General features: G+C 52.1%; 1 protein-coding gene across 9 annotated transcripts in view; it reads right to left on the bottom strand.

Moving 5' to 3' along the window:
* Liprin-alpha (PTPRF interacting protein alpha) overlaps positions 1 to 15,053 on the bottom strand; it is a 148,908-nt gene that overhangs the window by 86,611 nt on the left and 47,244 nt on the right. For all 9 annotated transcript variants that reach the window (XM_067265343.1, XM_067265342.1, XM_067265336.1 and 6 more), the window contains exon 2: positions 171 to 272. In XM_067265343.1, the coding sequence (XP_067121444.1) occupies positions 171 to 272 (102 nt within the window). The remainder of the gene's footprint in view (positions 1 to 170; positions 273 to 15,053) is intronic.

Here is a 15,053-nt window from a genome sequence, read left to right as displayed (position 1 = left end):
CAAGAATTTCGATTTTTCAGAGATGTTTTCTAGACAAACGGGCAGTCGTTTATTTGGCAAATATATATAAAACTATTGTCTATCGTACCGTACCATAAACAAACCGTTGTACTGTTTTATTTCGCTGTACTGTACCGTAGAGGTGGAAAAGACACAACGTTACCACTTACCCGTGTATTGTTTCTTTCCGCTTTCAATTCCTGAATCTCCTCCTCTTTCTCTAGCAATTGTTCTCTCGCCTGGTTTAACTCCTTTGTAAGAGTGGCAAATTCCTGCAAACAGAACAAGAATAGAACCCTAAATTAGAAGACAAACATCCCTACGAGTGAATAAAAATAATAGAGAGTATATTTTAATATAGTATTTTAATTTAATCAACGAAAAAGTACTTTCTCTGTATTAACAATGTCAAAAATCCATCGTTCTTACCCCCGCTCCTGTAAATAACACTTCTCTGCCACACATCAGATCGATACGGAGGAGAATAACTTTAATAAATCATTATAAACAATCCCGAACGTTTTTACAAGCCGGGATCACGCGAGATCGTACACAAACTAGATTAATACGCAGAAAAACCTCGTGCGGAATGGGTACGAACCCCCGACACCCGTCCGTACATTTGCACAGAAACCCGAACTCGTACGTGACCAGCCGAGATACGAAAAGTGTAATTTCGTGACCGGATTTATCTGCATAAATCCCCGCTTTCCGGCCACACAGGGGGGATGTTAACACCGCGCATCGACGTGTAACAGAATATTTGATTAGATTTCTCAAAAAAGATTTATCTACGCTGCTACACCTGTAAAAACTATCGATTGTTTACTCGCGTGAGTTAACGAACATACAAAGTCGATTGTAATTCCGGGGGAGGCGTGGGATTTTCGCGAGCGCGAGCGGCGTGGCGTTAAACGTAAGAGGTCCCTCGCGCTGTGTGGAGGAAGGCGCCAATCCGGCCACCCAAAAAATTCGTCAACAAGTGGTCAAATAGGCGAACTTTCGTTGGGGAGGCTCGGAAATGCCGATAACGAGACGTGACTCACGCAACTTTGGCTTCCAGCGAATTGTTTAAACGTCGGTGGGACACGCAGGACGGAAAGTTTACGATGTGGTCGGAACACAGACGGGTTCGCACGCTATCCATACAGACGTAGAGCGACGCTTGCCACTTGAAAGAGACGTCTTCTTCCCTTCCCCCGTCGTAGGTTAGTTTACTTTCCCGCCAAAGATTAACACCGCGTCTCCCTCATCAACGTCACCGTCGGTTCGATTAAACACACGACGGAAGTCGATACACCGGCGGGAATTTTTATTTTTAACTTAAACTTCGATCCTGGTCTCCAGAGGTGTAATGCTCCGGGGATGCGGTGTCAAGTCGCGCGAGTCGGTTCCCACCGGGTTAAAGAAAATAGAAGCGCAACGCGAAGAGTGACGCGAACGTTTGACTAGAATAAACAGAGTAAAAGTAAGAAGTGTAGCGAAGTTAACCTTACTATAATACAGCCTTTTGTGTTACGCTACTGTTTGACGCGAATTCCAGGAAAGGAGTTCGTTATGGCGGTAGAAAGACACGGAATTCGCATCCGATCGTTATTAAGTTAGCGTTATGTAACGTAACGCAACGAGAGACGCAAATCCGCAAATACCGATTTAAACACCTTAAACATCGATCAGGTAAAAACGAACCCGCGACACCGATTTTGCTTTAACCATGACGTTTAAATCCCGCAGGGCGACGAATAATTGGAGAATACAAACCGCTCCCCCTGCGGTATTTATCACGTGCAATTACTCGGATAACGTGAGAAAGGTGCGACCGAATCACGAACCTCCGCGATTTTAATAATCAGAAAGTATCGAGCCGAAAATCTTTTAATCCATTACACGGACGTTTCGTCACCGCACGGTCACGAATGTGTCGCAACGGGCAATAACGTTACGAAGAAATGGGACGAGCGCGTCACGTAACTTCTATTCGAAATGGGGGAGAAAAAAATCACGACACGTATATACGTAACGCGAGGGAAGTGGCGATTCTTGTCCCGCTCTCCCCCGAGGTTCTAGTTTGAAGCGGGAGAAAACTTCCCCCACTCCCCCACGACTCGTATTTTCGCATCGGTTGCCCGGCAACCGGATCCAGACCAGGCACAGCGTTTAATCTCATACGCGTATGCGCACACTTCACGAGCGATCGCGCGTAGCTAGGCGCGATTTATACGTCACACCACGTTCTACAATACCCGCAAACAATACGTAAGAAGTACCAAAGATCGGGGATAACGAAGAGAAACTTTTACAGTGGCGGAAAAACTAAAGTCAGAGGATTTCCATCTCTCCAGAAGCACGAGGGGAGGGGGAGTTGCCAGTTTAATTCGTCAGAAACGAGGAATTTATAATTAGTCTCCCGGACATTAGTAAAAATTATAGCGGCACGACAGTCGAAAGGGGATCGAAGCGTTTAATTACGGCGCATTAATCAAAAACGGAACGGAGGAGACGAGGGTGGGTAGCCAATGATGAGTGCGGAGCCAACGGGAAAAAAAGGGGAAAAAGAATAGGAAAATAACGCTATAATCGACTCGTCCTCCCCCCGTTTACAGGCCAAACACAGAATCAATCGAAGAAAGTGGTTTCTTCGTTAATTACCCGAATCCGGGCCGAGCGGTGAAGTCAAACAACGAGTTGCCGCCGGCCACGGACGCCATTTTGTACCGAAATGTCTCGTTTTCACGACATTCGACGCCATCGATCTGCTATTAAAATCATTTCCTAACCGTGGGAACCGCCGGACTCCCGGCGTAACGCGCCCAGCCCCGATTCCACTCAACGTACGCCCGACTCGGATATAAAGGCCGGTATGGCGAAGGACGACGCGTCTATTTGCGCGCGCCACAATTTCCGAACGTCGGCGCGGATCTAAAACGAAATTTGTCGCCAACGGCGACGAAAGAAATCCCCCATCAACCGGCATAAACAATATCGTATCTACGCAACAACTTAACAAAACTGGCGGCACGCACGCTCCTATAAATATGTACACAAGAAAGCACTATATTTCAAACACTACTTTCAAACTTTCCGTCGCCGTATCGTTGCAAAAGGCGACGCCGGCGCGCGCGTTAATTACAGGCGACGACAAGCAGAAAACGACCAGGCGATCCCCGGAGGACGGAAAAAAAAAACTCAATGGCTTAATTATTTAGAGAAGTGCCAAATTAATGCACGTGACATTCCACTAAACTGCGTCCCGTCGTTACGGCTGGAGAAAGAATTTCCGCCCGGTCCTCGGGTCGATCAGCACGACGAAAAAACAGGAGAAAAATCCGGGAGCCGGGTGACGGGGAGAAGGAAGGTAAAAGATCGCGCGCCAGGCCAAGAAAGACCATAAAATTAAGTGAATTAATCAAAGCGGAGCGGGATTAATCCGGAGCGTCCCATTCCGTGTCTATCCGAAAAGAGATTTGTTTTTTTCTTCCGGAACAACTCCCCCTTTACGGTAAATTAAAAAGAGGGGGACGGAGGGGAGGAGGAAGTAGAAAAAGTGTCCAACGTCATCCATCATCACTCCGATCCCGAGAGTCTCTTTAATAATGAACTCTTCCGTCTCTCGGCAGCAACGCCAATTTCTTAAGGGAAAAATCGATTAAGTACGACGTAAAAAAGAGGAAAATCGTATTTGGGCCGGCGATCGATGCGGACCGCATCTTCCTCCCCCACCTAAACACTCGAAAACACCATCCCCCAACAACCCTTCCCCGGAACCGGGAGAAAAACAAAAAGGAGTCGACGTTACGGACAGACACGCGTGGCGCGCACAAATTTCGCTGTTTTTTTGAGTGCTCTCGGCCGAGAGGCCAGGGATTACGGCAAATGCAGACGTCGGTGTTTTTTCCTCCGAGCGCTCTCGGAGAGTAGCACGCGCTCTTTTTGGCCACCCCCGAACGTTTCCGGCCGAAGATCTAAAAATAGCAGCGTTCCGGAGGAGAAAAAGAGGGCCATCCGCCGTTGGCGTGACGTTACGCGTATCGAGCGGAGGGTGCGGAAAAGGGAGGAGGGGGAAAAACCTATTTAGTAGTGTTTGCGGATGGAGACACACCAAACGAGAAGGGAGCCTCCTATTGGTTATCCGACGAGTAAACACGGCTCAAAAAACAAACGAAAAAAAAAAAACCAAAGTAATCTCCGGGAAGAGGCGATCTCCGACGGGAATAACCTCTGTTCCTACCCCCTTCCCCCAGCGCCCCATAAAAGAACGGAAAAAATCGACCGAAAAGCGCGATATTTTCCATTAAGTTCGGTCACGTGTCGGCATTTTCGGAACTTTTAAATCTCCGGCGGATGTGGGTCGTACGTGGGTTTTATTGCGGGCCGACGACCGGAAGAGGGGAGAATTAAGACGGGAAGTGGAGGAGCGCGCGCGCGAGCGAGGGCGAAAAAAAGAAAGCTTTTCCGCCATTGGAGCACGTAAAGAGCCAGATCGTACCTGTAAGAGAACGAGATGGACGACGCAGTTACACGGCTTGACTATTCCGTTTTTGGAAAAGTCGACAGACGTCATCATGTGCCGGAGAGTGCACTCCTGAGCCCCGCCTCTCTCTCCCCCGCCGCAACACTGGACGGCGGTCACGGGTTTCCACTTCTGCATGGGGCCCGGGCGCCAACTACCGGACGCCCCCGAACGAAGGGCAGAATAATAGGCACGCGCCACCTTTTCCGATCATCCTGCCAGAATAGACGGGGCGTTTAAGACCGGGAGACGGGTTTCCGCCCCCGACCACCACTCGGCCGGCGCGTCATGTCCGGTTACCGCCGCGAGATCCGGTTAATTACGGTTTACCCGTCCGGAAGTTCGGGGGAAGGAAAATGAATCCGCGCGCGAGGGGAGGCGAAAGGCCATCTATAGCAATCGCCGACCGTCGGAATTTCACTTAACGCCACCCATTCGGAAAAAAGCTAAAAAGGTCCATTTTCAGGATCCGAACCGGCGGAGGGATATTTGGAGTGGGGGTGGAGTAGGGGGCGTTTAAGTCGAGCGCCTTCTACCAAGCAATGAAGACAAAGCGACGCTTTAAGCGCTTCCGAAGTGGTTTTTCGTGTCCCGATCGGAGTGTGTTCCTCTGTCGCGTCACGGAGGTCGTTGCCGACGATGTAACGAGGAAAGGGTCCGTTTAAACCGGTCGATTAGCGTCCGAGACTTTATAAATTGCCGGAATTAACTCTTCTCCTTCCGCCTTCCGCCTCCATCCATCGGCCGCGGCAACGCCCACCTCGAAACTCCTGTCCAACGCGGCGAGGTGGGAGGAAAACCTCCGAAAACCACTGCCTTCCTACCGCAAATTGCCCATTCTCGACAAATCGTCCGGAAAGTGCACCGTTCGACGTCACTTCCGAGATTACGTCGGACAATTTGACGGCCGAGCGGCACTCACTTAAGAACCCGCGTCGTAAAAACCGGTAGAGCGCTCCCTCCTTCCCCGCTCAGCGCTGACTTCCCTCGGTTTAGCGCCACCGGATACTTAAAATTTTCCCACCCCCGGTGGTCCCCGTCCATAACGTAGAATTTAGGAAGGTGAGCGTATCCAACCAGGCCGAGCGTGGGGTACTTTTTATTGGGAGGGCGATAACCGCCGAGTAACGAGCCTCGGGGGAGGAACCGGAAGGTAATGGAGAGCCGCGATTCCGCCTCCCCGAGGTCGTTCGTCGTAAGGAGAGAGACGTTAACGAGGGAACATAAAACGGGGTGGGGGAGACGATCGGGACGAGGGCACGCGACATTTATCCGGATCTGTTTACACCGGTCCCGGAGGAGCGGATTATCTCGCGTTTCGACATCTCTCATCCGGGGGAGGGGCGAAGGGCGGAAATCGATCGGAGACGAACGACGGATAGAACGCGCGCACCTATGGCTCGGACGAGGACAGACGACTCTCCCCTGGGGTCGAAGGGAAAGAAGTGAAGAATTTGCGACCAGCGAGTGACGCACGGCGTGACACGACCCCCGAGACCCGCTCCCGTTTATAACGCCGATAGCTCTAGGGGGCACCGGGAGCCGTTGGTCTCGGACTCTACCCGGGGCCCGAAACAGTACGAAAAAGGGCACGAGACAGTCAAACGGAATTTAGGAGATTACGTCACAGGCGGGGACTCCCCAGGAAAATATAATTGGAAGGGGGTGGGAAAATCTGGCGAAAAGAGGGAGATTGCGCTCGTCACTCCGTCGCGCGCACCTGAGATTGACAGCGGACGGGGGGAGGGCCCATCCCTGGGTTCGTTCGAACCGGAAAACGAGGGAAGGAGGGCATCGATCGGTCCAATTAAAGACGGCGGGAAGCCTGAAAATTCCCGACTCCCTGTCGCTCTTCGTTAAAGGCGTCGCTTCTTCGGATTGCCTGCCGCGGCCTCTTCGCCGCTCGCGGAAAAAGAAAACGCTCGCGCGCGCTACGCAGATCCCAACGCAATTCTCCGAATCCCCCGAAAAACTCGCCGGACAAATCTTAAAAACCGGAAATAGTTTGTCAGAAGTTGCAACTCCTAAAATCCGGGAAAGGGACGCCGAAAGCCCGACTCTAGGCGGGGTAGAGAGTTCCGCCCGGTGCGGTGCGGCGCGGCGCGGCGCCGAGTGGTGGCGGGGGAGAGAGCCGACGTCACTCACCTTGTCCCGACGATTAGGGGGTGGCACCGCGCGGTCGTACCGCACGTGCCGAACGGAGCGCGCCTTTTCTCTTCCGCCGGTGTCCGCGGAGGGAGGAAGCGACGCGCATGCGGAACCACCCTCCTACCTTCCGCGCCGCCTGGCGGCCAGGACGACCGAACCGGAAGTTACGTCCCGTTCTTCCCGAGAAACTTCCGACCGCGCAGCGATACTCGTCGGTCGAAAGCGGAAACGTAAACGAAGTCGGGCAGTCGATACGACAAGTTTCGCTTAAAACGTTGTAAAAAACGTACTCTTCGCGCCGGATGCTACAAGAAAATCTCTCGAAGCCATCCCTTCTGTCCGTCACGCTCTAAGCATTTTGTTTACGTGGTAAAATTAAAAAAAAAAAAAAAAACACGATTTATTCGCTTGGAAACAGCCGGAGAGGAATACGCCGTCACTCAACCCGGAGCCCGCGGACCCCGGTTACAAATCTCTCCAGGCTAAAACCGAATGGTGTAGCTTTACGAACTCGATCCCCGGATTTCTGTTTCTAAGCAATTAAGCGAAATTCTTGTAATTTGTAAGGTAAAAAAAAGAAGTATATATCATTCCGAGCTCAAATACACCCGGGACAACACAATTACTACAAACAAGGAAAATCCTCGTGTTCAAACACAATGGCCGTACACAATACAAACAGATGCGCTACCTCTGAGAAAGGATACAGAAGCGTATAAATAAATAAGACCCGCTCCGTTTCTCCGCTTGGAGAATTAATAGAACCTTCCCCCCAGAAAAATCCACCGGACCCTCCGGCTTTTCCTCCCCCACGGCCTTACGCGATTAATTATCCACTCGAAAGAATCGCAGTTATTATAAAGGTATCTGTGACGTAGCACTTTAGAAGGAAGAAACGTTTGACGCTTTCTCACGTGCCGAGAAGCAATGCACGCGCATTTAATTGTATACTTAATACACTTAATCGCATTGGTTGTCCATCATATTGTTGTCTCGTTACGCAGCATCACTTCTCGTCACGGTCGAACAAACGGCGAGTAACTCGACCCGGTGACGCCAGGCAAAGACACGAGACCGCTGCCTTGGCAATTCGCTTCGTACGAAACGAAAGGGGTAGAAACGGGGGTTCGAACCCGCGGAGTTAAAGTTTTGCATCGATCCGTCACCCAGAGAAAACGCCAGACAGGCTTTTAAAATCGACCGCATCCCGTACGAAATCTGACAATTTATCGACCAGGCCACGGGATGGACCGGCGCCCAGTGACCCCGCGGTTAACCTACGACCTCCGGACGAAGAAACACGTCACGAAGCAACGATAATCCATCGAGTTCTCAGTCACTAAAAAAGAATTGGCCAGAGTCACGCGACCGGGCGGAAGAGGGTACCAAACTACGACGAAATTCGCGCAATTTTCATCCATAACGGGGCGGGTACTTTTCGAGTTACAGACAAGAAAAACGCCGAATAATTGGTGGGGTGCGCATTCTGTTACCAAATTAGAGAAGCCAAATTGCCAATGGCTACTCGAAATTCGCTCGTTTGACACGGCGTAACAATTACTCGAACCGTAACCGCCTCCATTTTCTTCCGACACGGCGAAACACCAGAAAATTAGGTTCAAATTCCATAAAAAAATTTAATGCCCCAGACGGGACGGGTCGCAAATTGGCTAAAACCACGCGAACGTCAGTCAGTCGAGCATGGTTTTGTTTCCCGCATTCATTCCGGAAATTCCGATTCTTCCGGCTAATCGGGTACAAACAGAATTAAATAAATAAGTACTATCGATTTAATACAGTCGACGGTACACATCTCGACTGTGACAACCGTCGGGGGAGGTCAACAGCCTGCAAATCTCTAACGAAAATTTATACACTCCGACGCGCTAAGCGCGCACGATTTTCCTCGGCTGACCAACGTTCTAATTGTAAATTAATCGCGTCAACACCCAAACAGCTCGTAAAGCCTGTCATAAACACTATAAAATACGATAAAAGCGGACATAAATATGTTTCACCCCACGAAAGATCTGAACCCACCACACTCAAAGATGGGCTTAAGGAACTCGAAGCAGGGATCGCAGTAACAGATGCCTTAAGTGGGCGCTTTTGAAGGAGCGAAGGTTCGGTTCTCTCCCGAAAGGAGGACGGCCACGCAACTATCGGAGGGGGTAGATGCCCGCGGCGCTATTCTAGGAATCCGAATTGTAAAGTGTTATCGACCGTCGGAAGGAAAATTTGTCAACAGCGTTCCGCGGCCACCCCTTATTTAATAAAAAAGGCACAGAAGAGAGGGCATTCGTCGTTACCGAAATAAAATTCCGCCGTCGGTTCGACCCGCAAACGAGATAAGGAGACGAAATTTTCAAAAAACCCAACCTTTTCGAAGGGAGGAAGTAGTAAAAGAGGGAGTTGCCCCCACAACTACTCTAGTAATCGAACCTCCGATTACCGGAGTAGCCGCGGAGTTGCGCGTGACAGGACTGCAACTTTTCCTTGTCCGTCCTTTCAGAGTGGCAACGATCTAATTTCCGACGGGGAGGTGGGGAGCGAGAAATTCCCGCGCTCCTCCCTTCGTAGTTAACGTCGAAACAGACGAAAATCGTCCGGGAGGCCGCACGGATCGGCGCGTGATGCCGGGAGGGGGAAAGTAAATAGGCGGCAACGTGTAAGACGGCGAAAGTGGAAGTCGACGCCCGCGTGCCGCGTGACGAACGGCAGCTGACGTTTCCCCACCGAACAGATTTTCTGGCGGGAGGGAGGGAAATGGGACGGATAACGAACGCCCCAACGTATTTACCAAACTCGTTTCTTTTCCGGATCCCTTTTAACCGGGACTTCGATGGGAACGGCACACCTTCGATTGCTTTCTACCCTCCCGCCATTCACGTTGGTAAAAAGTACACCCGGACGGAACGGAAAAGGCGAGATCGCCATTTCGTCACCCACGCGCTACCCCCGCCGAAACTTATGCATTTCATCTTCATAAAAGAACCGGTCAGACTATTCCAGTGGCACCCCCCCCCCGACTGGACGATTTTCTCTCGCGAAAACCCCATCCTTCGATGTAAAACTACGGCGATTTTAGTACTTTTGGAACAGGCGCGAGAGGTGTTACGACACTATATTTCGAGGCACGGGGTCCACGTGAATAAACGAATGTTTATTATAATTAAAGTTAGGTGGGCGAGGCGCTCTCCTCTTTATTAGCGCGGGGCACCGTTTCGGACCATGGCAGGATGGTTCTTTAGATACGTAAAGAAAACTTCACGTGGTCAGACCATGCGCGAACCCACGACAGCAGTGTAGGGGGTAAGACGGTAAACTTCCCTGTCTTATTTTGACGTTTAAACATCTCCTCCCTCCGTTAGTGATTATATCCTCCCGCAAAAAACCGCGTGAAAATCTCTAGACCCCATCTGAAAATCTCACATTATTCCAGAAAACGAAGATGCAGTGGGCAGAATAAACTTTAGTAACACAATCTACACTCGAAAGTATCACAGTAAGGTACGCAGACCAAACTCTGACATAACCGGAAATTACTACGTCATCTGTCGACGGTAACGCCGCGAAACTAGGTCGTATATATATACATAACAATACGTGAAATTTCCAAACTTTACACACGCGGTGCTCGAGGTACCCAAAGAGCGATTACCAAGGACGTTTCTCGATATTCTGAACTCGATCGCATCGACTTCGGACCATAGAGTTTCCACTGAAATTGTTTTGAAATTTTCTAACCAACAGCGTAACGGTAAACGAATGGCCGCATACCTGGCTCTAAGCTCGGAACGACACTACGTTTTGCTATTTATCACGTGACGCAGAAACTGTTCCGTCGTCAGGCGCATGTGACCCCAAAAACGTGAGATTGGGGACCGAGTTAAGAAGCCCGGAAAAGGAGAGAAAGGAGAAGTGAAGAATCCGAGACGGACGGGCAAATTAAAAATCCGGCCGATGGCCGGAAAATCGATTTTCCGTCGACTTGGAGGGGAGGACGGGGGTCAGAAGAGAAGCTTCCGAATGAAATTCCCGCCGGGAGAGCACTTTTAAGACACGGAGAACCCGAAAAGTCGTCCTCTCGTCTCTCCCGGAAAAAATAATTAAACGAAAAATTTTCCACTCTTCTACCTCTTCCGACGGCTGAAGTGCGGGGGCGGCGCCCCTCTCGCCGCCAAAAAGTGCTGACTGGGCCGTCCGGGGCCACTCCACTCGGTCGCCCGCTTCTGTCGGGTAATTCGTGACTTATCGTTCCCGGCTCCTCCCGCCGCCCGTCCGCGCGCGCGCCGCCCGGGAGGAGTCCAAATCCCGCAACGAATTCCCACCCGGCGCGTGCCGAAACGGAAGTGGCGGAGGAAGATTTCCGCCGCCTTTCCACCCCAACATGGTGGCGCCATCTGTTTTCCGAATCGGACGTAAATGAAGGATTTCGATTGGTAAACACCAGGGGAAAAAAAACGCGCGAAAGTCCACCCGACGATAAAGAGACGTCATTAAACCATCTCCGGACGGGTGGAGACTTCGACCGGTCGACCCCCGTTAGGGAGAGGAGAGGAAGAAGAAGAGAAACGGATAAACCTGGCCTACAAAACGATTGCAAACGACGACGTTTTGTTTACTTCCCTCTCGCTCGTTAACTCTAATGGTAATGGCCCGTCTCCCTTCGGGGTAAACGTTTGGCATTGGCTTCTAACGACCTCCAACCTCTAATTGTCCCGAAGTCGGCCGCGCGTGACGACGCTCCCCCACCCTCTTACGCAGAAAAATCTAGAGTAAACTCGAAGAGAAATCCGGATTATCCGGCTTAATAGGGGATGGTCGCGGGTGTCAGGCGACGATCGATTAACAAAAGAATAAACGAAACGAGAGGTGTATCTCCCAAGATATTAAGAGACAACACGGTCGGTCGGAGGGAAATCGCGCGCGATGGGACGAGTCGGATCGATGGGTAAGAGTCGTAAAACCTCCCTCTCCTATTATATACTGCCGAGTAGCGCACCCGCCGCGCAAAAATAGAATGTTACGACTCTTTAAGACGGGGGGAGAGGAGGGAGAAAGAGAAAGAGAGAGCGTCGCTCCCCGGTTCCGCCCATCGAAAAGATTAAAAAAACAGAAAAGAAGTCGCGCACGCGGGAGGAAGAACAGTAACTACAGACCGGTCGACCGACGGACGGCCTTTCGGACGTCGAAAAACGCGGGGATAATTTCCACGTACCAGAAATCGGAGTTAATCTGTTGCTACAATTATCCGGTCTTCCGCCTAATCGGGTGACGAATACGATCCCCAATTTCCCTTCCTCCGTGGTTCCGAAAATCAACCGATCGGAGCCGGCAATTAATTACAATTAGCTTATCGTTCCAGACGTTTCCGCCCGCCATCGTCCACCCCCTGACCACCGGAAGGTGATGTAACGGGAGCGAAATTTCTCCTCGCCAGTCACAGTTCGGGACTTTTTACTTAAGCCGACTACAAACGTTTAACGGGGGATTGCCACCTAATCCCACCCGCATGACACGGCGTGACGGAAACGTCGAGTAGACTGCTACGGTCCGTAACGGATCGGCAATCTTTCCGGTCACGTAGCGCACGCTCCGACGATACGGGATAATTACCAGGTAATCTCCTAAAGGGGACGAGCGCCGACGGTCCGAAACCCCCCCGCGCGAGACTCGACGTTGAACCCCTTTCCGACCCAGGGGAGGTTTCTCGGGCCGCGTAAACACTTCGGTGAGAAATTGATGAAAGCGATCGCGTACTACGGAATCGATGAAAAAAGTACTCCCCCTCTTTATTAACGGACGTAAACACTTATTTTCCGATGCGGCCGGAGAAAGAAAAGGGGGAGGGGTAGAACTTTGGCTGGTGCAGACTCGAATAAATCAGGAGCAGGCGAAGGTGCGAGCGAGACTGCGACGAGACTGATAAATGTGCCGTAAGTTTCTCCCCCTTCTCCTCTATTTATCATACTGTTTAAAGACCCGTTAACCTACAGAGCAGCAAGAAAACGGGCAGAGGGATGGATGGATAATCCGCACGTTTACTCCCCCCGAATAAAATAGATTTCTGGGGTTAATTTTCCCATCCCCGAGCGAGTTAGGAAGTTAGAAGGTAGTAGGAGGGAGCGCCGAGAGAAAGAGAGGAAGCAAGAGGAGGATGTTCTTTTATTCACGACGGTCGGTCGTGCCCGGTGCGAGGGTGATGCGACGTGCCGCCCCTGCCGATCGAACTGCCCGTGCCTCCGGAGGATAAAACCAGACGCGAAAAGAAAGGGCCGGTCCCCGGCCGTTTTAGATTACTTTTATAAGCTCGGATAGTTTTTCCCGACCACTTCCGGTCGATTTTCCGCGTCACTTCCGCTCGCCGGATATTCCCATTCCAGGCGGGGAGGAAAAGCGGCCCCGAATTTTCGGAAGGCGATCGATGAGGGAGAAGCGCCAGCCAGCGAGGGCTTCTCCCGCGCGCGCGCGCGGCCCGGATAACGGTGATTACAGAGATAATGCCCGACGCCGCAGATCGCGAAGAGGGGAGAGAGAGACAACGGAGCGCAACGCAACTCCCCCGCCGACCGGAGGCGAGAACGGTAAAGACGGAGGGCGCGGCGGGAGCGTCGTCACTTCATTAATTTCCCGGCCTCGTTACCGAGACGAGGAACGGAGCGACGACACCCGACTAATTAACGCCGACGGGAGGAAACGCTAATTATCACTCCTAATTAACGACCGGGGCCCAAAGAGAAAAAGGGTCCGGCTTTCCACCGGACGCGCCGCGCCGCGCCGCGCGACGCCAGGCGGAAGAGCGCGAAGAAGGGACGAGGAAGAGGAGGGAAGGGAGGGGAGGGGAGGACGCGCTCCGTCGGAGAAACAGCTGGCGCGCGCCTAACGACATTAGCGTGGGTTAATAGAGCCGAGCATACTCCTTCGGAATTAAATTTAACTCGATTTTTAAACTCCGAGCTAATAAAGTCTATTTATAGAAGCATCCTCCTCCTCCTCCTCCCGGGGCGGAGTTTTCGATTTTTCCGGGCTCGTCCTTCCGAGGGGGCGCTCCGGCCGGCCCGTAACGGGCCCCGGTCCGGGTTATATTTAACCTTTGCGCCGGGTCCGTCGGAGACGCTAAAGCGGGGTCGACAGATGGCACGAAATCCAGATATTAATCGTCTCTCTTAAAACGCTCAGCCGAATTCGCCCTCTTAAACAATCTACGCAACGGATACGATCGACGACTTACTATAAATAGAAACGTCTCTCCCTCCTCCTCCTCCTCCTCCGATAATAGCCTTGCAAAAATTGCGGGGGTGGAGCCATCCGACGTCTTAATTAGAGAGTGCGCCCGGGTCGTCCGGCAGCCCTCTACCAGAGGGACGGGGGCCCGCCCTTCTCGGACGCTCCGACACCGGCGACGATTAAATTAAAAGTGGCATCGACCCGACCTCCCTCTTCGTACAAAAGAGCCGAGCGGGAGCGCCCCCCGTCGTTGCCCCGGCAACGACGAAGGAAGGAACATCTGTATTGAAAGAGGAGAGCGCACACGCGCGGGTTACGGGAGCCGACGAGTGACGACCGATGACCCGAATATTTAAAACCGGGAAAACGACGACGTCCGTTCTCCTCCCCCGGAAACGGAAATACGAAGGGTCCCGGCCACCCTCTCAGTTTCCCAACGAAGTTTCCCTCCTCCGAGGCGGAAACATGGCGACCGGGGATCCGACCGGTGGAGAAAGGCCGAGGCGCGCGGGAGACCTTATCTCCGGTCGGCAGACGCGGAGAATTAGTAGAAGCCAGCGTCCCCTTCCCGAAAGATCGATCCCGCGGGGAGAAGTCGGAGAAAAGAACAATGTCCGACAATCCCCGATATGCCCGGGGATAAAGGGGCGAAGGGAAAAAAAAGAAAGTCGTCGACCAATCGATGCGGGTGGAGGTAAACCGGATAACCCAGTGGGCCGTGTCACGTGTTGCCCGGGAAGGGAGATTCGTCCCCTCCCTCCCCGAAAATCCAAAAGGAAAGATTCACGGCGGCGAGCGAACGGAATACGATAACCACCTCTTCCACGTCGCGTGCACGCCGGTGCACGCGCTCACCGAACGAAAAACAAACACGATCTTTAACACGTAGTTTCCAGCACGAGTACATCCCCGGCATTAATTACCAAAGGCGGAAGCGTGGCCGCCGATTCCCCATTAAGTTATTAAGCGGGAGGAGGGAACGGCCACCCCGCGGAGGGGCGCGTGGTTTTGGCCGGGAGGAGGGAAGACGTGGACTTCCTCCACCTCCGTTGAGCCGGGTGACGATTTTCTTTTCGTCCCGGGGTGGGGAGCGTGCGTCGGCGCGCGCCCCGACCACTCACTCACCTGTAAGAAGTGGTGAAGGCACTGCGACCCGTGAGTCTTC

The sequence above is a fragment of the Centruroides vittatus genome, unplaced genomic scaffold, assembly GCF_030686945.1.
Source record: "Centruroides vittatus isolate TY-2023 unplaced genomic scaffold, ASM3068694v2 contig_221, whole genome shotgun sequence".
NCBI classification, from domain to species: Eukaryota; Metazoa; Arthropoda; class Arachnida; order Scorpiones; family Buthidae; genus Centruroides; species Centruroides vittatus.
Note: the sequence above shows the minus strand (reverse complement) of the source record. Positions and strands in the feature narration are given on the sequence as shown.